Genomic DNA, 25,496 nt, shown 5'->3' on the forward strand with positions numbered 1-25,496 from the left:
TCCAGTCCCTAATCCAGTGCGGTGGTGTGATGCCACGGCAGCCCCTTCTGGGCCCCGTGGGATGCTTCGTGGACAGAGCTTCGTGGTGGTCATGTCGTGGGTCGGCTTATTGGAAGCCACAAACATTTGAGCCTTTAAGCCGTACAGCTGGGAGGTTGCCAGCGCCTCCTTGGACGGGACCCCTCAGGTCGCGCCCTCTTCAGGCCCTGGGTCTGGTGCGTGAATGTAGATGGTGGCCATGGCTGTGCGTGGGTAGCGGCAGCGAGGCCCATGGTGGCCTGGAGGAAGCGTACACGTGAATACATCTGCCCTTTTCAAAGGCTGCTGTGGGCCAGGGGCCCCACTGGGGACCTGGTTGGGTGAGACAGAAGCCGTGTCCAGAGACGACTGCTGTGGTGGCCATTCTCGAGGAGGCACAGCCCGCAGGCCCTGCTTCCTGCGCCGGCCAGGACAGGCATGCTGGAGGGCGGCTCGCTGGTCCTGGAGGCAAGCCGCCCCGGTCAGGCCTCGCTGTGCTAGCACCACCTGGGGCTGGGAAGCCTGTCTGCTCTGCTGTTTCCTGGGCTCATGGAAGCTTCCAGGCCATCGGCGTGACCCCGGGAGGTCACCAGAGTGTTCTCTGTCTTGAGGTGAAATGTGTCCAGATTCAGGCTCCATAGCCTCTGTATGTTTGAGGGGTGCTCAGCTGGTCCCAGTCGTCGGGAAATATGGGGGCAGGGTGAGCACAGTTCAACAGCAAGAACGAGATTCGATTCTAGGATAAAGCCTGGGAGGAGTCAGCTGACCGGGAGAGAGTCCACGAGAATCAGGAGCCACTTCCTTGCAGACTAGGGCCTCTTATGGGTCGTTAGGAGGGAGCAGAGCACAGCAGTGGTGTATTCCTCCAGTTGGTGGGCTTGACACGGGGCCAGGCAGGTAAATTGATGGGGCTGGGGGCAGGGGTAGTTAGAAGCATTTCTCTTTACTTTCCCTCCATTTCTGGAGTCTCTGTTCTCAGTCTCTTCCCGCCAGACCTCAGTCACACCTCACAGTGCCCACGCACGCCCCGAAACAAACACCTGGTGCCTTCGGGAAGATTCTAGGTGAGGCGGGCCTCCTCTGTCAGCACCCAGGCTTCACAAGGCCACGCCCTGATCCTGAGTGGGGGTCCCGGACCCTCCTGTGTCTGTTCCCCATCTCAGAGATGAGCTGGTCCGTCCTCAGTGGGCAGCGGGCTGGAAGCTTGGCTTTCAACAGGAGGCCTCAAGAGGGGAACAGGGTCAGGGCTCCAAGACTGTTGAGCCTCTCAAGAAACACCATGGTGGTGGTACCGGCAACCAGCAGATGGCAGCGTAGAGGGGACAGAGGGCCTTGGTCTTGAGGGTTCAGAGGAGCCAGGGCCCTGCAGCCACGTGCCTGGGGCATGTGCTTATTGTAGAATTCAGACAAGTGGCCAGACCTTCTGGAACTGTGTCTTCCGTGCCACTGAGATAAGGATGGTAGCTGCAGGCTCAGGGTGCTGTGAGATCAACGAGGCAATGAGAGGCCGTGGCTGGGGCCCGGCACAGGAGACTGTGCCATCTACAACCGGGTCAGTCAGCGCATAGCTCCTGAGAAAAGATGGTCTTCCTGAGAACCGCAGCCTCTTTGCTGGGGGGCTCTGCCGGGAGGCTGCCGGTGTCGCTCACACACGGGTGAGGACTGGAGCTTGGCACCCTGTCGTATCCATGCAGTCATGCCTTCCGCCCTCTCTGCGCGCCTTGCCCAGAGCCTCCCATGCTGCCTGCCCCAGCCAGGCTCCTCCCAGGACCAGGCGCCTGGAGGCTGAGGAGCAGCTTGGCACACCATCGAGGGAACTGATTTCCCCCAAGACGGGGCCGGCCCTGATGGCCGAGGCTCTCCCAGCCCCTGTGAAGGCTTGGCGCGGCGTCTTGTGGACACCCGTGTCCCTGTCTGTTCTCTAATGCTGTGCTGTTTGCCAGTCCTCAGTCCAGCAAGCCACCCTGCAGGGTGCATGACTACGTCCAGCGTGGTCTGTCCAGGAAGCTCAGAGCTGGCCAAGAGCTCAGCCAGGCCCCCGCCCACGGCAGATCCCCAGGCAGCAGGCCCCACCTGCTGGGACGCAGAGAGCTGGGAGAGGCGCCCTGCGTGGAGATCCCGGGCCAGAGACGGCCTCACACAGGGCAGGGGCTGGTGGGGCAGGCGGTCCCCACCGGGCTGAGGGCTGGCCCGCATCTCCCTAGGGCCAGGCCTCCTCCACGCCAGAGACCTTCATGTTGGGATCAGGAGAGTCATCTTTGTCTCCTGCAGGGCCAACCAACTCCAGGGCCAACTCCGGCTGTCCTTCTGAGCTGTAGCTTCGGCTCAAGGCCACTGCAGCCTGTGCGCCCCAGGCCTGGTGTGGACAGGGCACAGCTCTCTCCAGCTTGCCCTTTCTATCTGGCACATCTGCAACCTATGCCCCAGTCCTGGTGGCTTCGGCCAGCAGCAGTACCACCTCCTCCAGGCCGCCTTACTGACCTGCCCAGCTCATCTCTCTCTGCCTACCTTGATCTAATGGATATGCGCCCCCAGCCAGGCTTCCAGCGCCCATGGCAGGGGTTCAGTTCTCCAGCTTCCCGCAGCACAGCCCAGGGGTGGGGTACTGTCAGTACCTGGGAGCCACAGCTGCCCTCCAGGAGCTGGGAGGGCTCAGGGAGGTCAGCACAGGCCACATGATGGCTTGGCCTGACAGCCCTGGCAACAGCCTCTGACCAGGGAGGTTCAGGCTGCCCCGGGGTCTGCTGGGTCCTGGGCTGGTGGCTCTGGGGCCGTGCAGTGAGTGCTGGCCCTTGGCTGTGCGTTGCGTGGCATCAACCCTCTGAGCGGGATCTGTTCTGTATGACCTGCTGTGCTCCCACGGAGCCCTACTGGGACTGCATTCCAGGGGACACAGCCCCAGGAAGCCAGCCCTCAGATGGCCTTCCAGAGGCCCTGGGCCACTCCGGAAAGTAGCGCCTCTCTTCAGCTGCCCTTGGCCACCAAGAGCTTCTGACTGCAGCCTTGCGTGCAGATCTTGGCGTTCAGATCTTTAGCAAACACAGTTGTGTGAGGGTGGCACTGACATGCCTGTTTACCCAGGACCCTGGACACTTGTAAGAAGAGCCAGGCGTCAAAGTCACCAGTGGGTTAGAGACACCTTGAGGAGCCCCCGGCAGCAGGCATGACGTACAGTATTGATCTAAGAACAAAGATTCTCTAAAGAGTGGCAGCAGAGCGTGGCAATGGGAGGACATCTACCACAGTGAGCGAGGGTGTGCTCAGGGAGGGGCAGGGGAAGCTGTTAGGTGGAGGCAGAACCGAGGAGGGCAGCAGCAGGTGTCCGAAGCACTGATCCTTGGCCACAGGGATTAAGAGCCAGGCTGCTGTCACGGGGGCTGGACAGACAGTGCTGGGCAACATCCTTAGGGAAGTGCGTCTTGAATAAGGGTGTGGTGGCCCTGTGCACGTGCAGGTTGTGCAGAGTCTCCATGGTGTCACTAGCGGATGTCTGTGCCTGAGAGGGAGGGACAGGCGAGAGAGCTGGGCCCTAGTCTTGGCTGCTGGTGGTAGACCCTGGGGAGGGCCCGTCTCTGCCCTGGCCAACTTCCCAGCCATGAGACAGGTGGATTCCGAGGGTCTGCAGGATGAGGGGTAGCAGAGCCCATGATGAAACCCTTGCAGGGCCAGCTCAGTTTCCCAAGTGTTTCTGATGTTCCACATCTGGGCTGCATGTCCTCTTGTATCTAAGGACCATCTATCCCTTCTGTGATACTAGAAAAGCCTCTGAGGCTGGGTAACTTCTGAAGGAAAGAGGCTCATTCCTGCTCACAGTTCTGGTTCACGTGGCTGGGCTGCTGCTGGTGGTTTTCTTGCTGGCAGGGCCCCGAGGTGGCCTGGAGAAACATGTGACAAGACAGGACATGCATGTGGGTGTGGTCTGGTCCCTGCTTATAAATCACAGGGGCTGTACTCGAACAGCCGCCCTCCCCCTAGCCACCTCCCAGAGGCCCCGCCTCAGGACCTGCCCTCTCAGAGACTCAGAATGGGGACTGCATTTCAGCCCAGGAGGCTTGGGGGTGCTCCAGCTACACTCAAACCCAGGCAGAGGGTTTTTCCTGAAGTTGGGATGGTTTGCGTGAAGAGGCTCTGGGGAGTGGGACGCAGGCTCCCTTCCTGAATCCTGAGCAGCTCCTGTGCCCACTTATGCAGTGGGAGTCCTGCATGGTTCCCAGAGGCCTCCAGTCCTCGTCCTGGGGTTCGCCATGGCAGGGAGACGTGGCTACCTCTCTGCTTCCCTAGCCTTGCTTTCCTGTCGTGATGGAGGGTGCGGACCCACGGTTCCCACACAATGCTTGCGTGTTCCCTGGGTCTCGTGGCAGACTACCCCACCCCAGTCCACCCACTTCATCCCCTCTGAGTCTCACTGACGTCAGGCAGACCTCGGTCTGCAGAGGACTCTCCCTGCGACGTCCCACGGTCAGCTGCCTGGGACTCGTGCCCCCCCCCCCCCGCAGAGCCGGCGGCTGCTGGGGATTGCCATCTGTGGGCAGCATCATGTGCCCAGTCAGCCCTGGTACTGGGGATGGCTAGTCCCAGGTATGGACACCCTGAAGGCAGTGGAGCCCCCTGGGGGCCCACATCTGCTTCATAGGGAGACCCCACAGCAGGGCTATGGGGGTCAAGCTCACTGCCCTCCCAGCAGCGCCAGACCCTGTTCCAGCTGGACTGAGGGGTTCCCCGCCAAGACCCCAAGGGCTGCAGCGCCTTGTGGGAAGCAAGCTTGTTTCCCCTCACCTGGTCTTGGTCCAGGGCCACACTGGGTCCACCCCACCCCCAGGAGCTGAGCCTGCACAGAGTGGGTCCTGGACAGGGTGGAGACGCCAGGGGGAGCTGGGCTGGGGAGTGTGTCTTTCCCAGGCCACACAGAAGAGGGGGCTGTGTTTGCACACAAACATGCTCAGAGGGGAGGAAGCCGGCCACGTGCTTCCGACTTCCGGGGCAGGTGGACAGAGGCCCGCTGCTTGGGCCCAGCAGGAGGCAGGGCAGGGCCTTCTCAGGTGTGGCGAAGAGGGGCCTGCGCTGTGTGCCCGGTGCCAGCCCGTTTCCTTCTCGTTCACACATGAGCTTGCTGAATCCAAGGACGTGTCCTTCCGTGAAGCGGGACAGCCCCTGCCCCAGCGTAGCAATGGGGACAATGATGGAAGCAGCCGTGTGGCGTCTGAAGTGGGCAGTTGGAGGTGTTCATTCTGGGCCAGGCTGCGGCGGGCGCGGCTGGGGAGGTCCGAGGGCAGGGGCGTCTGCAGGGCCAGGCTGGGGCTCCCGGCCCGTGCGCTGCCCATTCTGACATCTCGCTCTCTTCTGTGTGTGTCCGTGTGTCCTGGCTGCCTCCCTAGCGTTTCCTTGGGAAATGACTCTAGGTACAGCCCTCTCTTCTCTAACGCCCCCTCGCCCGCCCTCTTCTGTGATTCCTTTCTCCCCCGATGCCCATCTGCTCTCTGCCCGTGCCAGTTGCCCGCTGTCCCCACTCCCCGGACCTCCCCTCAGTGGCGTGTGTCCGGCAGCAGCCCTGCCCAGTCCCTCTGCTTCGCCCCATGTCCTGACCTGTGAGGCACCGCGCCCCGCACCCTGGACTATGCTCTGAGCCCCCACGTGGCCCGGCGCTCCTCGAAGGTCCTGGCCGCGTTGGAGCTGCTGCCACTGTCTGTGTCCCTGTGTCTTGACGTGTCTCTGTGAGGATGCTTGTGTGGGCCGGAGTCCATGGCTTGGCACGTGGGAGATGGAGGCACGTGCCTCCTAATGGGCACCTGACCTCAGAAGGGCGCTCCGGAGATCTGTAAACAGAAGCTGTCACAATGCAGAGCCCACTTCAGAGTGGGCTGGAGCGGGTGGGACCCTGCGGGGCGTGGTAGCACTGCACGTACTCCCCCTGGGTTAGAGGCTGGGCAGAGAGAGGAGCCTGCTCTCTCTGTGCTCCTGGGGCACAGCTCTCAGGGCACCCCACATTGCTGCTGCCGTGGGCACCCGGCTCCCACCCCAAGCATCCTCCCCAGGGCTGGCTCTGGCGCAGGGCAAGTCTGCTGCTGGGGGAGACGGGCCCGGGAAGGTTTCAGCAAACTCAGGCCCTTCTTCGCAGGCCCAGGGAGAGGTGTGGCACCTCCTTGCTCAGACATGGGGCTGCTGCCTGGCCCCGTCCTGTGTACGGAGGGGCCTGTCCCTCTGGCCTCCTGCCTGGGCTTGCTGACCTGAGCCCGGGCTCCCCCTGCGGCTGCCCGCATCTGTCTGTCTGCATGTCCCTGTCCCGCTGGGAGCCACCATTATCTTTCACCTCTGCTTCTTCCAGGACTTTCTACCAGTTCGAGGCGGCGTGGGACAGCTCCATGCACAACTCGCTCCTGCTGAACCGCGTCACCCCCTATCGGGAGAAGATCTACATGACGCTCTCTGCCTACATTGAGGCAAGAGGCCTGGGCCGGGTGGCGCCCCAAGCCCGCCATGCTTGTGAGCAGGCAGTGTGGGCGCCCTCGGCCCTGGGCAGCCCCGGGCGGCCCCACTCTCTTCTCAGGACAGTTTAAGTTCTCATAACGCTTGTAATCCCAGCATCTGGGAGGCTGAGGCAGGAGAGGAGGATCGCGGGTCACAGCCTCAGCTGCTTAGTGAGGCCCCCTGCAACTCAAGTGAGTTGCAAGTGCGTTAGTAAGGCAACTCAGTGACACCCCCTTTCAAAGTAAAGAATAAAAAAATAGGGCCGAAGGTGGAGTTTGGAGGTAGAATGCTCCTGGGTTCCATCTGCAGTACCGAAAAAGATTATGTTTTTATTTTTTATCTATTTTTGTGTGGTCCTGAGGATTAAACTCAGAGCTGTTTTACCTCTGAGCTATACTCCCAGCCCTGTTTTATTTTTTTATTTTGAAACAAGATCTCACTGAGTTGCCTAAGCTAGCCTTGAACTTGTGATCTTCCTGTTTCAGTCTCCCAAATACTGGGATGACAGGCATGGGCTGCCATACCCAGCCAAATCCAGTAGTTTTAATGGTGCCGCTCACAACTAATCTGCTTGGATAACCTTAACATGTGGACTTTGTCCTTGGGATTGCAGAGTGGCCGCAGTGCCACCAGAGATTATATCTACGTTCCATAGCTCAAAAGCAGGCACCCACCCCACTGCTGCTGCTCCCAGGGTCTCGCCACAGGCGATGGCAGATGGCCGCGGCCTTCCTCCACAGCACAGTAGGGTAGAGGCCAGCGGTGTGGATGTGTCGAGCTGGCACAGTAACGAGGAAGCAGAGGTCTGGGGAGGTGGGGCCCGGCACCACCACTTCCTAGGGCCCCATCATTCGGGCTGCACATGGGGATGCCTGTGGCTGCCGCCGGGGCTGAGGCCAGGCAGCCTCAGCTGAGCTGGCAGGCTCTGCCGCAGGCACTGGGCACAGGACGCTCTGTGTGTAACCCATGCTAGCTGGTCCCCGTGGTATTTTGGAGTGCAGGAATGGGTCACAGGCCGGGTCCGTGTTGACACCTACAAAGGTTCCAGGCGTGTTCCTGCTTCTATGGCAAGGCCCGGGCCCAAGGAAAGGCCCAGGTCAGACGGCCCCACCTGGGAACCCCACCCAGCAGCAGGGAGGCAGGGCCTGGATCTGACACACACACACACCCGCAGGATTGGCTCAGGATAGGAGTCGAGACCCCTTCCTGCCGGGTGGGAGGCCCAGCCGGCGGCCAGTCAGTGCAGGCTCTTGTTCCCGGGGGAGGGCTGAAGGGGCCCTGGGGCCAGGGCTCTCAGCACCCGGGTCTTGCTGTGCCAGCCATGCCCCTGACCCTGCAGATGGAGAACTGCACCCAACCGGCTGTCATCACCAAGGACTTCTGCATGGTCTTCTACTCCCGCGACGCCAAGCTGCCCGCCTCGCGCTCCATCCGCAATCTGTTTGGCAGCGGCAGCCTGCGGGCCTCGGAGGGGTGAGCCTGCCGTGGGAGGAGTGCTGCCTGGCCCACCTCCCCGGCCGCGACTCCGCGCACAGTGGTCCTGGGTGTGCCCCGTAGTGTGTCACTCGTGTGACACATGTCCAGGAAGCCGTCTCCAGCGAGGCTGGCGGGGAGAGGGGATCCGCCGTGCGCCTGGGTGCCTCCTGTGCTCTATCTCCCCTCTACTCTGATCAGGGGAGGAGCTTGTGGGTCAGGACGTGGTGGCCTCAAAAGCCAGCCCTGTCGTCAGGGAGGTCGCCCGGCGAAGCCCCTTTGCATGAGAGGGCTGTGCTGGGGTCCTGGGTAGAATCAGTGTCCTGGCACTAGGAGGGCATCCATGGGTGCAGCACCCATGGGGCCAGATGCCAAGTGCTGGGGTGTGGGGCAAAGTCCAGGCCCCTCTGGAGTCCTGGCCCTTGGGCACTGAGTGGAGTCATAGAACACATCTTTACTTGGCCGCGGGTCAGGAAGGGGACCCCTGCTCCCCCTGCTGAGGGAGGCGGCCTGGCTGAGGCGTGGGATTAGGTCTGTGCTTGATGCACACTTGGCGGAGAGCAGTACCCATCACAGTGCCCAGGGATGACGCGTGCCCTCCCTCTGCTCCTGTAGCAACCGCGTGACGGGGGTGTACGAGCTCAGCCTGTGCCATGTGGCCGAAGCAGGCAGCCCAGGTAGGCGACCCCCCTACTCTTTGCTGGGGCTAGAGTCAGGGTGCTTCTGCTGCACATGGGGGTCCCTCACCTGCAAAACCCAAGTGCCCGCCTGTGGCCTTAGGGTTGTCCTAGGATGGGAAGATGAGCCGAGCTCTCTGGCCCTGCAGCCACCCAGGTCTCAGCCGGCTGGGCTGCAGCCAGGCTGGATGGCTTCCTGTGGAAGTATGGCCTGAGGCTCTGGGTCCCACAGAGGCTGGGGGAGGCTGATCTTGATCCCAGAAGGGAGGGTTTCAGCAGCTGAGCCCCCCTGACGAACGGGAGGAGCCTGGTACCTATCGGAAGGGTGGAGCTTTGCTCGTCCATGCAGGGATGCAGCGGCGGCGGCGCCGGGTGCTGGACACATCCGTGGCCTACGTCCGGGGTGAGGAGAACCTGGCTGGCTGGCGGCCCCGCAGTGACAGCCTGATCTTGGACCACCAGTGGGAGTTGGAGAAGCTGAGCCTTCTCCAGGAGGTTAGCCCAGAAGGCTGCCTTGGGCTGGGAGGCGGGGCCCGCGTGGCTACGTTCGCCATGGTCTTGGCCTGGAGGGAAGCAGGAGATGGCCTGGTGCCTGCCCAACGCCTGCCAGGAACACAAGCAGGGTCCCAGGTCACCCCCAAGATGGAGCACACGCCTCTCAAACTGCCCACTGCAGGGCTTTGCAGAACCCGTCAAAAATACAGCCAGGCCAGGCATGGTGGCACACGCTTGTATTCCCAGCATCTGGGGAGGTGGAGACCAGAGGATCTTGGTTCATGGACAGCCTTAGCTACTTAGCGAGGCCCTTCGCAACTCAGTGAGACTGTGTTTCAAAAAAATTTTTTAAAAGACTAAAAAATAGGACCGGGGGTGTAGCTTGGAGGTAGAATGCCCTTGGTTTCCATCCCCAGTACCGAAATATATATATATATATATATATATATATATATATATATATATATATATATATATATATGTATGTATGTATGTATGTATACGGCCAGCTTGGAACAGGCTTGTTCTTGACTTAGCCGCAGAGTACTATAGGGCATTTGGACAGAGAAGAGAAAGGCCGGGGAGAAAGCAGGGTGGGGACCCCTGCTGCTTTATTGGGGCAGCCAACCTCAGAAGCTGGCTCTGACCGCCCAGCGCTGCTGCTCCCAGGCCCTCTGCCCTCTCCGAAGGCCGCACAGCCCCTGTGGGGGACACACATGTCTGCTCCTGGTGGGGCCTGGACCGAGGGAGGGCACTGGCTTGCCGGCCGACTGGGAAGGGGCCCGCAGGGCTGCCTTCCCCTCGGGCTCCGGTGAGCCCCGCCCTCTTGGTGCAGGTGGAGAAGACCCGGCACTACCTGCTGCTGCGAGAGAAGCTGGAGACCACCCAGCGGCCGGGCCCCGAGGCCCTGTCCCCGGCCAGCGACGACTCCGAGTCCCGCAGCTCCTCTGGGGCCTCCTCCCCGCTGTCAGCCGAGGGCCGGCCATCGCCGCTGGAAGCTCCCAACGAGAGGCAGCGGGAGCTGGCTGTCAAGGTAGGTGTCGGCGCTGACTTCAGACACAGCCTTCAGAAACTGGAGTCTGGGAGGCCCCACCCTGGCACCCTATCCTCTTACTGACCTGGCCTTTCTTGAATCCCCGAGCTCACGGGGAGCTCACCGCCTCCACCCAGAGCCAGACTTGCTCGTAGGATGCTGACTGGGAACGCCACCCAGCCTCCTCCGCCCCGGCTGCCCCTAGGCACTTCCCCCGTCGCCCCACACCTGGGTGAGGGGTGCTGCCCACCGTGACCTGGTGACCTGGGTGAGGGGTGCTGCCCACCGTGACCTGGTGCTTGGCTCTGCCCTCTCTGTGTCCTGGAGGCCCGTGCGGGCAGCTGCCCTGACGTGCACGCCCCCACCCCACAGTGCTTGCGCCTCCTCATGCACACGTTCAACAGAGAGTACAGCCACAGCCACGTCTGCATCAGTGCCAGCGAGAGCAAGGTGGGTGGTCCGGCTGTTACCTGGGAGGGGCAGGATACGCTTTCCTGAGAACAGACCCTCTGGCCCAGAGGGTGGGAGCATGGGGGGGGCTGGCCAGTCCAGGGCCACCAGGTGTCCTCCCAGGCCCTTGCTGGCCCTTCCTTGGCCTCCATCCCTTCTCCTGGGACATTCTTCTGCAGGCTCAACCCCTCCCCAAGTGGAGCAGGTCTTGTGCCCCACCCCCCAGGGGCTCCCAAGGCTGCCGGCTCCAGGTCGGGATGGAGCTCATGCCAGCCCAGGGCCTTCTGTGCCAGCCCCTCCTGCTGGTGGGCACAACCTCGCCCGCCTGTGCATTCAGGAGACTGCGGGCCGCCTGGGTCAGGGCAGATGCTCTGGGAGGGGCAGGCAGGGTGTGTAGGGGCTGGGACAGGGCCCAGGGTCTCTGGGGACTGGGGCATCTTGAGCTGAGGTTGGGAAGAGTGAGTAGGGTGCCTTAGACCGAAGTTGAGATTTGAACAAGTCCTGCCCCTGAGACTGACCCCTGAACAAGGCTTCCTGTCTCCCTCAGCTCTCGGAGATGTCTGTCACCCTGATGCGGGACACGTCCATGTCCCCTCTGGGGGCGGCCACACTCACCCCTTCCTCCACCTGCCCCTCTCTGGTCGAAGGGCGCTATGGTGCCACTGATGTGCGGTGAGTGCTCTGGGCTCCTGGAGAAGACAGGTGGCCTGCTGGGGTGGGGTCTGTGTGGCCATGCCAATTGGAGGTGTGCCGTGTGGTCACACCCACTGAGGGCAGGGCCTGTGACCACTCCCACTGGAGGTGGGGCCTGGTGCAGGTGTGCTGGCCTCTCTAGGCCCAGCCTGCCACCCCTCTGGCTCCTACCTGGCACAATTACAAAAATGCGTTGGTGATAAAAACCAGAAACAGGTGAAAAGCAAAAACCCCTGTTCCAGGAATTGGCTCTAAAATCCCCAGTGAGAGAGAGTTACGGGCAGATCTGGGGCCTGAAAGACCAGGACTGCGCAGAACGGCCATCCGCCGTCACCGCCCCACCCAGCACCCCCGAGGCAGGCCTCCCTGGGGCCTGGCAGTCCCTCGGCCTTGTGTCACCTTGGTTTAGTTTTGGAGCTGCGGAGATGCTGGGTCGGCTCCTGCAGGGGTGGAGGAGAGAGGCGGAGAGCGCCGGGAGCAGCGGCCTGGCCTGCCGATGCTGGGCCTCGGGTCATAGGGAAGCCCTTGCCAGCAGTGGGGACCCGAGGCCTCCTACTGTGGGAATGGTGGGCAGACCCCAGAGGCTGCCCCCGGTAGCTCTGTGGGCGGGCACCAGGAGGTGCCGCCTCCCATGGAAGGCCACAGCAACTCTCTGCTCCCCAGGACCCCACAGCCCTGCTCCCGGCCGGCCAGCCCAGAGCCAGAGCCCATGCCAGAGGCTGACTCCAAGAAAACGCCCTCCCCCGCCCGGGCCACAGAGGCCGACAAGGAGCCCCAGCGCCTGCTGGTCCCCGACATCCAGGAGATCCGAGTCAGGTGCGTGGGGTAGCCGCCCCTGATGAGCCACTGTGAGGCGCATCCAGCCAGCTCTGCGCCAGCAAGGGTCAGGCAGCCCCACCTCGCTTTTGCAGGGCAGAGCATGGGACCAGGGCTCAGTACCCACACCTTACTATGCAGGGCAGAGCTTGGGACCAGGATCAGTATCCACCCCTCAGCTGTGTGCAGGGCAGAGCTTAGACCAGGGCTTGGTACCCACCCCTCAGCTGTGTGCAGGGGCAGCCCTGCCCCCCTAGGACACACAGATGGGGCCCCTCTATACTAGGGCCCGGGCAGACCCACACTCGGTCCCAGTGCAGGCATGGGAAGGAGTAGGTTGTTGAGGCAGGTGTGTGGTCTGAGCAGGGCCCAGGGTCAGGGCATCAGGTTCCTGGGCAGTATGTTACAGTTCGGGGACAGCCTCTAGGTTTTGTAAGCCTCCTGTTCACAGTAGGAAGCTGGCCCAGAGGCAGGCCGGCGGTTCTGGCCTCCCAGACAAGTCCTGCCAGGGGTCCCTTGCGCCCACTTCTCACCGTGCGGTGGCTGGCACGCTGGGACCTGGCCTAGGCTGCAGACTGTGCGCCCCAGGGTGGGCCCCAGCCGGCTGCCCAGGGGCCCGTGAGCCAGCAGTCTCTGCCCCGCAGCCCGATCGTCTCCAAGAAGGGGTACCTGCACTTCCTGGAGCCGCACACCGCCGGCTGGGCCAAGCGCTTCGTGGTGGTGCGGCGCCCCTACGCCTACATGTACAACAACGACAGGGACACGGTGGAGAGATTCGTGCTGAACCTGGCCACCGCCCAGGTGGAGTACAGCGAGGACCAGCAGGCCATGCTCAAGGTGGGCCGGCCGGCCATGCCGGCAGACATGAGGCCCTCGGCCTGTCCCAAGGGTGGGCCCGGGGCTCCTAGTCCTGGTGATGACCACTGGTGATGGGCACGTGGTCCGGGCAAGGCCAGCAGTGCGTCCTCCCACACAGTCGCCAGTGTCGACACCAGCGATGTCCTGCTGGGGACCGGAGGCAGCTGGCGTGGGCCCCACAGTTTGTGCAGACCCCTCGCAGAGCAAGCAGCACCTGGCCCTGTGTTAGAGAGAAGGCAGGCCGAGCCCTCTGGGAGGCAGCTCTGTGCCCACGAGACTCTTTATTCCATGGGGGAAGCGGGTGGTGAACTCAGCCAGCGTCACAGGCGGGACCTGGCCCATGGGGCAGAGGACTGAGCTCTGCAGAGCCCACCCGGCCTCCCCTCCCCAGTGAGGTGCGCCTCTGCAGCCCCCAGGATTCCCCCTAGGGCGCCTCCCGGCCCGCTCACAGCCTCCTCCTTGGCAGACGCCCAACACGTTCGCGGTGTGCACGGAGCACCGCGGCATCCTGCTGCAGGCCCACAGCGAGAAGGACATGCACGACTGGCTGTACGCCTTCAACCCCCTCCTGGCCGGGACCATACGGTAGGCACGCGGCGGCAGCGGGCCTCCGGGCTCCCCCCAGGCTATCGCTTGCCCCTTCCTGTGTCGTTGCTGGGCTCTCGGTGAATACACGCTCTAGCCATGATGCAGGGCGGGACCCTGCCCCTCCCACATCCACACCCCACACCCCACTCTTTTTTTTTGTGGTACCGGGGGTGGAACCCAGGGGCTTTCTATCTCCAGACTATACTCCCAGACATATTTTATATTTGGAAACAGGGTCTCACTAAGTTGCTGAGAGCCTCACTAAGTAGCTGAGGCTGGCTTTGAACCTGTGCGATCCTCCTGTCTCAGCCTCCCAAGCGCAGGGATTACAAGTGTGCTCACCACGCCCGGCTCACATCCCACTCTTAAGTTGGGCGTGGGGAGGTCTCTGCAGGGTTATCATGATGTGGCAGAAACCACGCCCCTCCCTCAAGTGTAAGGGAGGGGCGCAGGGCTTCCGTGACCCCTGCTTCTCCCTGGTCCTCCGCAGATCCAAGCTCTCCAGAAGGAGGTCAGCGCAGATGAGGGTGTGAGCCTGAGCCCTCGGAGCCCTCGGCCAGCCGCGGGCCTGCCCGCTCCCCCGCCCTGGCTCTTCCCCCATCGCAGCCCAGCCCGCCCCACCAGGGGACTCCCGGGGCCAGCGACCCCGCCTCTGGCCCGGCCTGTGCCACGCGTGGTTGTGCCCCCAGCAGAGACTGTATGTGTCGTCATTTCTTCCAAGACTGCTCTGGGGGAAGGAGTTGGGAAATTTCTGGAAGGCCAGAGGGTAAAAGACCCGGGGTATCGCTGCCGTTCTAATATTTTTTTAAGCATAGACAGACTTATACTTAATATACATTAGTTAGTGATGTTGAAACAGTCCACTGGGAAATTAACTATAAGACTGTGTTCTATTTATAAGTATTTATTTCCAAAGCCTCCACGTAGGCCCGCAAGGTCCAGAGGGAACCCTCCGGCCTCTTGCCTCCCCCGGTGTCTCCAGCCTGTCAGGGTGGAGCAAGGCAAACAGGTGTGGACCAGCCAGGCCCTCGGGGTTGGCACGTGGTTGCCTGCCCAGGCCGGGTTTCGGTGAGGGGCACCTGAGCTCAGTCTCCAGGTCCTGAGGCCAGAGCGGTCCTGAAGGTGTCGCATGCTGGTCCTGGGAGGGCAGCTCCTGAGATGGGGTGCGCAGGGCACTGGCAGCAGCTCCTCCCAGGAGGGCACGGGAGGATGAGCCCACCTGAGATGCAGCTGGGGACCGGCCTGGGCAGGGGTGGATGGAGGTCAGGGTCTTGGGGCATGCAGGCTGGCTCAGTGGCTGTGTCCAGGCTGCCAGGGCTGGCGTCGGGTGGCAGGGATGGTTGGCATTCAGGGTGAGGGGCCGGGCCTCTGCAACTCGTCTGTAGCCTCTCAGCTGTGGTGGGAGGAGTGAACACAGGGTCACACCTAGTCCTGAGATTGTGGTTCCTACAAGCACTTCCCTGTACTCCAGAGGAGAGAGGTTTCTGAGGGTCACAGTGAGGGACTCGCGGTCGATGTGCATCCAGGCAGGTGGGCGAGGGCAGCCACTGTTACGGTCCCTGTTGCGGGGGCTCTTCCCTTTTGCACCAGAGGGAGTTTTGGATCCACGGGCCCATTTAGAAAACACCAAACAAACTACAAAGTCTCTCCCCCCACGGCCTGCTGGGACAGGGTTTCCCCCACGGCCTGCTGGGACAGGGTTTCCCCCACGGCCTGCTGGGACAGGGTTCCCCCACGGCCTGCTGGGACAGGGCCGCGCTTAGGTCTGGGATGACTGGCCAGGGCACAGGTGGGTCTCTGTACCTTGCACCACCTTGGCCAGCTCCTGAGCTTGGATCGGATGAGCAGATGTGTCTGAGCCTCCTGGGCAGCCCAGGCCGCCCTGCGTGGCACTGACCTGGCCCAGGACTCTCCCGGGCATGGAAGTGCTCACAGCACCTCTTCTGGGGGAGGAGGCGGCACTGGCAGCCTCTGCTCCTACTGAACACGAAGGTTCTGGGTTCAGGTTTCCCCAAGGAACGTTGTCCAGTATCTGTAACTTTTGCCTCAGACAGTGGGACGCAGGGTGAACTGCTGGGCCCATTCTTTGGCAGTATCCGCACCTGCCAGCCATCCCTGCAATCCCAGGGCCCGCAGCCGTGGTCAGTAGCATCAAGTCTCAGAAAGCCACACCTGGGAAGCACAGGGCCTGCAGCTTTCTTTAGAGCAACCCCGATGAGAATGCTATCCCAGACTGAAATTAAACCCTCTCCAGAAACCAGGGGGCAGTGGGCCAAGATGCAGGGAAGAGAGGTGGCAACCGAAGGTGTCTCGCCAGCTCTCCAGCCGAGGCTTTGCCTCTGGAAGGCAGGAAGGAGAAACCAGGCAGAGAAGCCTGCTCCCACTTGAGCTGGGTTCCCAAGGGCCGCACCTCCCCCGCTCCCCCCGCAGGCAGAGAGGAGACCAGGTAGAGCCAGCTCAGGTCAGCCAGCCTGAAGCCTGGCCTCGGAGGGCCTGGCCCCAACCCAGCGGGTGTCTGAGGCCAGCCAACCTACAGAGCACCCGCTGGCTGGGTCGGGCTGAGGGCAAAGGAAGAAGCCCCCACCACCATGGAGGCCCCGGGATGGTTCCATTTTGGCCTGCGCCACTGTGGCCTTGGCTGGGAGCTGCGGTGTGGAGGTTAGGGTTAGGGTCAGAGTCCAGCTGGCCAGAGTTGATGGTGAGAGGGATCTGCCCACTAGTCAGGGAACCTGGTTTCTTTTTGCCCACCCCACCTGAACCTTCCCACGGTCCTGTTAGCGGAGGTCAAGTGGTCCTCCCTGAATCTGGTTCCACCAGTGGCCGGGGGCCTCGCAGGGGTATGCGGTGCAGAGAGGACAGGCTGATACGCCTGGGCTCCGTGTCCTGCTAAGTACAGAAGACGACAGCCTGGAAGTGGTCCTTCCGGTGCTTTGGTGTGAAGCTTGGTACTGCCCAGGCATGGCTGTGTTTGTTTTAGGGAGGGGGCTCCTCTTACCGCACCCCCGGGAGGCAGAGGCCAGGCTCCAGGCAGACCAGCACTGGGCTCTGTGAGACCTAGCCGGCGCCCAGGTGAGAGGGCCCAGGCCTCCCTCTGAGAAATCATGCCCACCTCTGTTCACTGACCGCACGCACCCCAAAGTCAGCTGCGGCCAGTGGCCTTCCCTTTCGTCCCTGCAGCCCTTCGGCACCTCAGGGTCTCTGAATGTGGCTGGCGTTATGGTGCGAGTGGGGTTGCAGCGCTGGCCCTCCGCCAGCTCCTCATCCCTGGAGCTAGGCTGTGCAGCCCCCGGCTGGAGGGAGGCTGGGCCTGACCTGCCCGGGCCTGTGCGTCCTGTGCCGTCCGTCCCAAGTGCCCCTTGGCTGGGCCGCGTCCCTGGCTTGTACATATGTAATTGCTGCGGGCACACCTGGACCTGCGTCACACCCGCCGCCCCGACGTAATGACTGTAGCCCCCGACGTCTCCCCCGAGTGTTAGCTATAGACTCCTGTGCTGTCTGTGTGCACTTAAGACTCTGTCCAATTAAGAAATAAATGTGGCTCTTCAGCAACACACCCACGGGGCTTGGCCGAGGCTTCATTTTTGCGTCGGGCATGTTGCGGGCCGAACATGATCACGGGTGCCTTTCTACAGCCCAGAGATGGTACCGGCTCCCCATAGCCGAGGCAGGGAGGGGTCTGGGCTCTCGGGGGGAGAGGGGCAGGTGGTGGGGCAGCTCTGGGGAAGGGGCAGGGGCTGTGGGTCTTGAGCCCACCGGCCTCCCTTGCTAACCACTGCACCTATCTCCACCTGCCCCCGGTGCATCCCAGGTTGTGCCAGGCGGCTGCGCTGGGCCCCAGCAGCCTCTGGGGCCTGGGCTCCACAGAAGCCCAGCCCACAGGGAACGTGTCTGGTCCTGGGGCCTCAGAGCTCCCCCTTTAGAGCTGTGGCCTTGCCCAAAGCCCAGGTGGAAGTTTTGGGGGTTCGGAAGAATAGACAGGCAACCTGTGCACTTTGGGGTGTGGGGCAGGGCCCCCAGTCCTCAGGCTTGGCATGAGTGGTTTTGTGGCCTGTGGGCAACAACCGGTCACTCAATCCAGCAAGGATGTCCCCCAACCTGTGGTGTGGGGAGAGGGCTCTGGGACGGCGAGCAGACAGTGCCACCCTCTGGCTACAGGTGGAACTGCAGCTTGGGACCAGGGTGGGCCCTCAGGCAGGCCTGTGGGCTGCAGGCCGTGCGAGGTGGGGACCCCGGAAGGGCAGGAACTGGCCTGCTTGCCGGTGACTGAGCTGTGGGTAGGGCACCCCTGTGGTCTCTGGTCCCCAGCCCACGGGGCTTGGCCAGCCTGAGGGTATCCTCCGTGTGATGGGAGTCTAGCAGGACCCTGGGTAGCCAGGTGCCTCCAAGGCTGGGCCCCGTGTCCTAGGGACACGACATGACCCAGGGCCCCGTGGGTCTCAGTTCAGCCACCCTGGCCAGGCTGCTCCGGTGTTCAGAGAGCACAGGCTGATGGGTTAGATGAGGGCCAGCAAGGCCAGTCCAGGTTCTAGAACCATCTTGGGGGCAGGGTGTCAGCTGAGGGCCCTCTGCTGGTGGTGGTAGGATCCTGCCTGAGCCCAGGCCGCAGGGGGCACAGGCTGGGCCACGCCCATGCTGGCCCAGGTCAGGCTAAGAGCAGGAGGCCGGCAGGGCAAAGGGACCCGTGCTTCAGTTGGGGTGCCACTGGCAGCTTCCTCGGGGGACATGGCCACAGGTCCCCTGCCAGTGCAGCTGGACATGGTCAGGGGGTCCCAGGGTCTTCTGCTCCCCGTGTGTCCTGGGGCTGTGAAAGGTTTACTTAGCCCTGAAGGGCACAAGCAGGCCCCTTCCCAGGCAGGAGTGACAGTGGCCTCCATTGAGTTAAGAAGGGAGGCTGGTCTCTGGGCAGAGGCCACGCCAAGAGCTTGGCTTGGGTAGAGCACTAGGTGGCCGAGTGGCCTGGGCCTGGGAGAAGCCACCAGAGAGGAGGGGCACCCAGCCGGGAGGTCAGGTGGACTCAGCTCCATGAAGCAGAGCACAGGGGCCAGCTGAGCACTGTCCAGGGGGCTGGTGATGGGGCAGCAGCCACCAAAGCCCAGCGCCACCCAGCGGTCTGCAGCCTTCATGCCTGGCTCCACTCCTCAGTCTTCCAGAACCTTCTGGAGGTACTTGTGAAGAAGCTTCTGGAAGCCAGGCAGAGCCAGGACACAGAGCGTGACAGGTGCCCTTACAGCTGGCTTTTAATGTTATACTCTCACTTAAAACAACAACACAGGCCTTGCTCCAGAGAGAGGCGGCATGCCGGAGGAATGCCTTCTGGCCACGAGGAAGCCCAGACGCAGGCTCCTCGCTCACTCCCCACTCTTCATGTTGGTTGGTGAGAGGGTACCAGGGATCCAGCCCCGGGGCGTCCCGCTTCCAACTTGCAACCCCAGCACTTAAGCTTTGTGTTTGTTTCCTTGTTTGTTTTGGGTGGTACTGAGGTTCCTGGAAACCCTTCTACCTCCGAGCTACGCTCCCAGACACCTATTTTTTATATTTTTATTTGGAAACAGGGTGTCTTAAGCCAGCGAGGCTGGCTTCGAACCTGCGCTATCCTCCTGTCTCTGCCTCCCAAGTGCAGGGATTACAAGCGTGCGCCACCACGCCTGGCATTTGTTTGTTTGTTTGTTTTATGAAACAGGGTCTCACTAAGTTGCTGAGGTTGGCCTCGAATCTGCAATCCTCCTGTCTCAGCCTCTCAAGTACTGGAATTACAGGCATGTGCCACCATCCCCGGCTCCACGCTTAATTTTTAAAAGAGCCTCCCAGTGATGCAAATTCACTGAGAGAAGTGAGAAATGTGGAGAGACAAGAAGCGTTTCTTTCTTAATTTTGAAATAATGGTCAATTCACAGGAAATTGCAAAAGGTGGTAGAGAAACAGCAGCGTGCCCTTCACCCCGGGGTCAAACGTTTTGTCTGTCTCAGATCTGGAGGACTGAGGCCGCAGGCCACAGCCTCGCAGACAGACAGCTGCGCAGGCCAAACAGCCTTGGCCCGGCCACTTCCCCAAATCCAGGCGCGAGAGTGGGGTGTGCCCTGAATCACATGACTGCCAAAGGTGGTGGGTGGCAGATGGTTCCCCAGGAGGTTCCCCTTAGCCGCATCCCCCCCAGCGTGGGCTGCCTGGCCACGTCCCCCCAGCCCTGCACCCCACACCCGCTTCTCCTGTGTAGTAAGGAAGCTCTTTTCTGCCCTGTCCAAACTAATTCCAGTAGCTCCCTAGACATGGAGGTGGGCGGGTGGTAAAGTAACACTGTGTGTGTGTGGGGGGGGGGGGGCTAGGGATTGAACCCGGGACATTCTACCTCCAAGTTACATCCCCAGCCCTGTTTTAAATTTTTTCTTTTCTTTTTTTAATTTTAATTTTTTTGTGTGTGGTATTGGGGGTGAAACCCAGGGGCTTTCTACCTCTGGGCTATTCAGCCCTATTTTATACTTTATTTGGAAACAGGGTCTCACTAAGTTGCTGAGAGCCTCACTAAGTAGCTGAGGCTGGCTTTGAACCTGTGTGATCCTCCTGTCTCGGCCTCCCAAGTGCTGGGATTACAACTGTGTGCCACCACACAGTTGTAATTAGCCACCACCTGGCTAATTTTTTTTCTTTTAAAACAGAGCCTCACTAAACTGCTGAAGGCCTCAGCTCAGTTGCTGCGGCTGTCTTTAAACCTGTGATCCGTCTCCGCCTCCCACGTCCTAGGATTACAGGTCTGGGCCACGTGTCCAGCAACGCAACGCTTCTTACAAATAAGCATGTGTTTTTGCTGGAAGTAGATTAGGCACACAGGACCTTTCGCTTTTTACTCAGAAACAAAGAATGCATTTTATGTTGTCAACAATATGAATCTGCCCCATTCCAAAGGCCTCGCAACACGTCACTCCCGGATGCGCCGTCGCGACGATGATCAGTCTCAGGTCATCAGCACCGCAAACAGCGGTGCAGCCGCGGCCTGACCCAAGGCCCGGCCTCGCCGCCCCTCACGGACGAAGCCCAGTGGCCTCTCTCGTCTCAGTCCTCGTTTGCTCATTCCTGTGGCTGAATTGGCTTCATGTGTTCCATTGGTCGTTTTTGTTTCTATTTTATCTCTGGCCCCGGGTCCTTCTGCATTTGGAAGCAATCGCCTGTACAGCCACCGCTGCTCCTGGGCGGCCGACGTCCGCGCACTGGCTCGTCTTTGCTGGAGCGTCACCGCGTACTCGTGCACGCTCGCTGGTGTGCGCCGTCACGCAGCCCGGCGTCTCAATGAAATCAAGAAACGCAGCGGGTGTGGTGCACACGCCTGTAATCCCAGCACTCGGCAGGCTGAGACAGGAGGATGCGGCCAGCTCAGCTACTCCGTGAGGCCCTTCTCAACTCAGTGAGACCCTTCAAAATAAAGACTAAAGAATAGGGCTGGGGTGGAGCTCGGAGTAGAATGCCCCTGGGCTCTACCCCCAGTACTGCAAAAAACAAAACAAAACAAAACAAAACAAACAAACAAAAAAAAACGCAGTAAACACCAGGGCAGGAGCTGCTGCTGGCGTCACCGAGCACCATTTTATAGTAGTGTTTTCTAAGAGTAGAAGATTACACTCTAAAATAATGATAAAAATAGAGTAAAACAGAAACCAGCCACGGACTCGCCTGCCATCACGTGACGCTCTGTGCGCACCGTGTAGCTCTGCTTACGTGTGACTGGCAGTGCGTTCATGTCAGCATCAGCGCGGCGCACCGCTGCCGTCGGGGCTGCCGTCAGGGCTGCCGTGCTCTGGCAGGAGGCACCCTTGCTGTGTTACCATCTTTCGGAGCACTGTCACGTACGCAGTCTTCTGGTAACGGGAGCACCATCATCAGCACGTGACTGCGTGGGTCTCATTCTGTTGCCACGTATATAGTTTGTTGTTCTGTTTTGTTTTGTTGGTTCTGGGGATGGAACCCAGGGGCATTCTACCTCGAGCGACACCCCCAGCCCTGTTTTTTATTCTGGAACAGGGTCTAACTGAGTTGCCAAGGCTTCACTAAGTAGCTGAGGCTGTCCATGAACCGTGATCCTCCTGTCTCCGCCTCCCTTCCTGTCTCCGCCTCCCAAATGCTGGGATGACAAGCGTGCGCCACCATGCCAGGTCACATGTATAGATTGTTTGTTTGTTTGTTTGTTTGTTTGTTTTGCAGTACTGGGCATGGAATCTAGGGGCCCTCTACCTCCCGGCTACACTCCCAGACCAATTTTATACTTTATTTGGAAACAGGGTCTCACTAAGTTGCTGAGAGCCTCACTAAGTAGCTGAGGCTGGCTTCAAACCTGTGTGATCCTCCTGTCTCAGCCTCCCAAGCGCAGGGATTACAAGCGTGCGCCACCACGCCCGGCTCCATGTTTATTTTTTAGAATCAGGGACATCGGTCTTGATCCAGAGGCCCTGCCCTGACTGCAGCCCTGCGGCAAGCTGGCCTGGAGTGGCCCTGGGCTCTGGGAACTTGGCCCCTTGAGCTGTGTCCTGTGTGACCACAGGATCACCGTGCCTGGTCTGCAGACTGCACCGCCGGTGAAGAGCAAGCGCTTGGAGTCTGGAGCCTGGAGACGTGCTGGGCAGGGCGTGCCTCCCTGCCAGGCTCCAACAGAAACCCAGACGCCAGCCCCTCAAAAGCTCGCCTGCAGACCGCGCTTCCCACGGCAGTCACACTTGGCTGCTGAGAAGGAGGTGCGCCCCGCGGGCTCTGGGGGAGCCTGGAACCCCGGCCTGGCCCCCCAGACCACAGTCCTCGTCCAGGGCCACGTCAACAGCCCCCTCTCATGGCAGTGAGTAGCCGTGAGCAGCCCGCGCACGCCGCAGGAACTCAGCCCAGCGACACAGAGGCCCACCTGGAGACTCCTTCCCATCCTCCCCTCGTCCACTCCTCAGAGCGACTGTGTTCATGTACTTAGCTCAGGAGCCTCGTGCACAGGCCCAGGCACTCAGCCTGTGGCTGGGGAGAACACTGGGGAGATTCTTTTATCAAAAGGTCTCCGCAGCACGTATTGAATAAGCCAAGCTTCCCCATGACAGGGTGTGGTGAGTTCACTGCTAATCAGCGGGGAAGGGGGTCTCTCCCTGAACTTTCTTATACCTCACTGAGCACTCGCAGGCCACAGGCCTGTGTGCTATCTGACGGCCCTGTTTCCTTCCTTTGAAGCTTATTTGGTTAACTCTGCTCACTGGGACTTTCCAAACGAGCTTTACATACATGTTTCCACACTGGGAGAGATTTATTTATTTTTATTTTTTGCGGTACTGGGGATGGAACCCAGGGGCATTTGACCTCCGAGCTACACCCCTGCCCTATTTTTTATTCTTTATTTTGAAACCAGGTCTCACTGAGTTGCGGAGGGCCTCACTAAGCAGCTGAGGCTGTCCACGACTGCGATCCTCCGGTCTCAGCCTCCCGATGCTGGGATGACGAGCGTGCGTCACCACGCCCGGCTGGGAGAGGTTTAAACCAGAAACTGATAACAGAAAGACACTTGGAAATCCCACAGATGCTTGTGAATTAAGCAACACGCTCCTGAATTACTCATGGGTTAAAGAAAAGGCCACAAGAGAAATCAGAAGATACTTCTAGTGGGAAGAAAACACGACATAATAAATGTGGGGGCAGCTGTCCTGCTCAGGGCTGGACGGCAGCACGGGCTCCCTAGAGAAAACCAGGGTCTGACTGCGTGATGCCATCGCCACCTCACCAAACTGAAAGAGAGATCATGTTAGACCCAGTGTAAGAAGGGACGAATATAAAGAGCCAAAGTCAATAACATTTTAAATAAGAAAAAATAAGAAAGGGTCAATGGAACTAAACACTGAGTTTTTAAAAATTATTCATAAAAGTTGATAACTCCCTGGCTAAAACAACTGAGAAAAATTACACAAATTAGCAATATGAAGAACAAGGAGGCGCCATGTTACAGATTGACAGATTCTACAGCCACTACAAGAATAATAAAAGACTCATACCAACTATTTTATACCCATAAATTTGACAATATAAATAAAACGAACAAATTCCTTAAAAGATACAAACTACCAAAGCTCGCTGAAAAGGAAGTAGATGATTTGAATAGTGCCCTATGTATTAAAGAAATTGAATCTGTACTTCAATTAAAAAATAAAACTCCGGTTCAGGTGGTTGAGCTGGTAAATTCTACTACTCAAGGAAAAAGTAATTCCAATTCTTTACAGACTCTTCCAGAAAACAGAGTGACAATGCCTCAGGCCGTCCATGGAGGCAAGCATGTACCTGTAATGCTTTTGATACCAAAACCAAAGATATCACACACAGACACATAGAAATGAACTATAGGCCAATATCCTCCACCAACACAAAAACAAATATCCTCGGTAACGCTTTGTCAAATCGAATCTAATAATAAAAAAGGGTGATACATCATGATCAAGCGGAGTTTATCCTGGGAATAAAGGATAAACTCCTTTATTGGATAAATAATAATAAACTCTTTTAGTGAGTTTACCCTTTATTCCCAGGATAAAACTTTATTTCCAGTTCAAACCTTTGTTTGGTTTGACAACTCAACAATGTGGTTCCCCATTATACCAAAGTAAGAAAATAAAACAGTGTTATCATCTCTATAGATTCAGAAAAAGCTTTGGGCAAAATCTGACATTCATTGCTAATCAAAACTCAGAAAAAAAAACGTCCTTAGCCTGATAAAGGGCGTGTGAAGGAAAGCTACCGCCATTTCCCACTCAATGAAAGCGACATCAGCCCGCTTACCCTGCGCGCGGGAGCAGCTGTCATCAGTCTAGTCCAACATCAGACCGTAGGTGTGCTGGAAACAGACGGCAGGGGAGTATTAAACAGAGACTCATGCTCAAAAATAACTCAGCAAGGTGCTTTCCTTCTACGAGAAGGGCGCACACACAGGACAAGCACCCTGGACAACGTGCGGGCAGCGCGGCTCCTTTTATCCTCCCGACAGGCCGCCCACAGAGCTGTCCCCCGCTGGCGGGCTGAGACCTCACAGTCTAATCCTTGGCTAGTTTCCTACTGGGAAAATTTTTTTTTCTTTCTTTAGAACAAAGGAGAAATAGTGGGGCATACAGATCCTGTACCAATAAGTTACAAAATGGATTCCTAGGCTACTGTTACTAAATGAATACCAGTCAGTTCTATACAACCTTACAAATTCCATAGAAAAGATATTTCTTTCTTTCTGTGCTAGCCAGTCCAATAAGAGAAGGTAAATAAAAAGGTGTAGAGATCCAGGTGGCAGAAACAACCTGCCTCTCACACAGCACAATCCCTGTGTAGATACCCCAAATAAGCCCCAGAAAACTACAGAATTGAAAAGCGAGTTAGCAGGATTGCAAGCTACAAGATCAACACACATCAAGTTTATTTCCATATACTAGCAAGAAGCCATTTTAATTTTAAAAACAGTATCTTTTGTGCATGTATGGTACTGAGGACGGAACCTAGGGCCATTCTGCCTCCAAGCTACACCCCCAGCCCTATTTTTTATTCTTTATTTTGAAACAAGATGCAGAAAGCCTTACTAAGCAGCTGACGCTGTGGGAACCACGACCCTCCCGTCTCACCCTCTCAAGTACTGGGATTACAAGCGTGCACCACATCCCGGTTAGTTTTGTTTTGAAACCGGATCTCACTAGGTTGATGAGTCTCACTACTTGGTGAGGCTGTCCTTGAACCTGTGATCTTCCAGGCATGCACACCACACCTGACATAAACAGTATCATTTATAATAATAGCACCCAAAGTATGAATTTACAGAAATAAAAATCTCACAAAATATATATGAAATCTGTGTGCTGAAAGTACAGAACACTGACAAGGGAAATCAAAGAAGACCTAAGTGAAATGCATAGACCAGGTTCATGGTCTGAGTTTTCAATAGTGTTGAGATT

The 25,496-nt window shown here is 59.1% G+C and overlaps 1 protein-coding gene across 17 annotated transcripts in view; it reads left to right on the forward strand.

Annotated features, from left to right (window-relative positions):
• Positions 1 to 14,099, forward strand: part of KIF1A (kinesin family member 1A) — a gene marked incomplete at both ends in the record, with an annotated part of 61,910 nt that extends 47,811 nt beyond the window's left edge. For 13 of the 17 annotated variants that reach the window (XM_080689738.1, XM_080689751.1, XM_080689753.1 and 10 more), the window contains 11 exons: positions 6,341 to 6,455; positions 7,823 to 7,956; positions 8,572 to 8,633; positions 8,983 to 9,128; positions 9,964 to 10,161; positions 10,534 to 10,611; positions 11,159 to 11,283; positions 11,968 to 12,120; positions 12,765 to 12,957; positions 13,445 to 13,563; positions 14,057 to 14,099. In XM_080689738.1, the coding sequence (XP_080545864.1) occupies positions 6,341 to 6,455; positions 7,823 to 7,956; positions 8,572 to 8,633; positions 8,983 to 9,128; positions 9,964 to 10,161; positions 10,534 to 10,611; positions 11,159 to 11,283; positions 11,968 to 12,120; positions 12,765 to 12,957; positions 13,445 to 13,563; positions 14,057 to 14,099 (1,366 nt within the window). Of the gene's footprint in view, positions 1 to 5,393; positions 5,418 to 6,340; positions 6,456 to 7,822; positions 7,957 to 8,571; positions 8,634 to 8,982; positions 9,129 to 9,963; positions 10,162 to 10,533; positions 10,612 to 11,158; positions 11,284 to 11,967; positions 12,121 to 12,764; positions 12,958 to 13,444; positions 13,564 to 14,056 lie in introns of all 17 variants that reach the window. The other 4 variants (XM_080689752.1, XM_080689741.1, XM_080689744.1 and 1 more) reach the window with 2 other exon arrangements.
• Between the last annotated feature and the right edge of the window lie 11,397 nt (positions 14,100 to 25,496).

Source organism: Muscardinus avellanarius (genome assembly GCF_963383645.1).
Source record: "Muscardinus avellanarius genome assembly, chromosome: 2".
Taxonomy (NCBI): Eukaryota; Metazoa; Chordata; class Mammalia; order Rodentia; family Gliridae; genus Muscardinus; species Muscardinus avellanarius.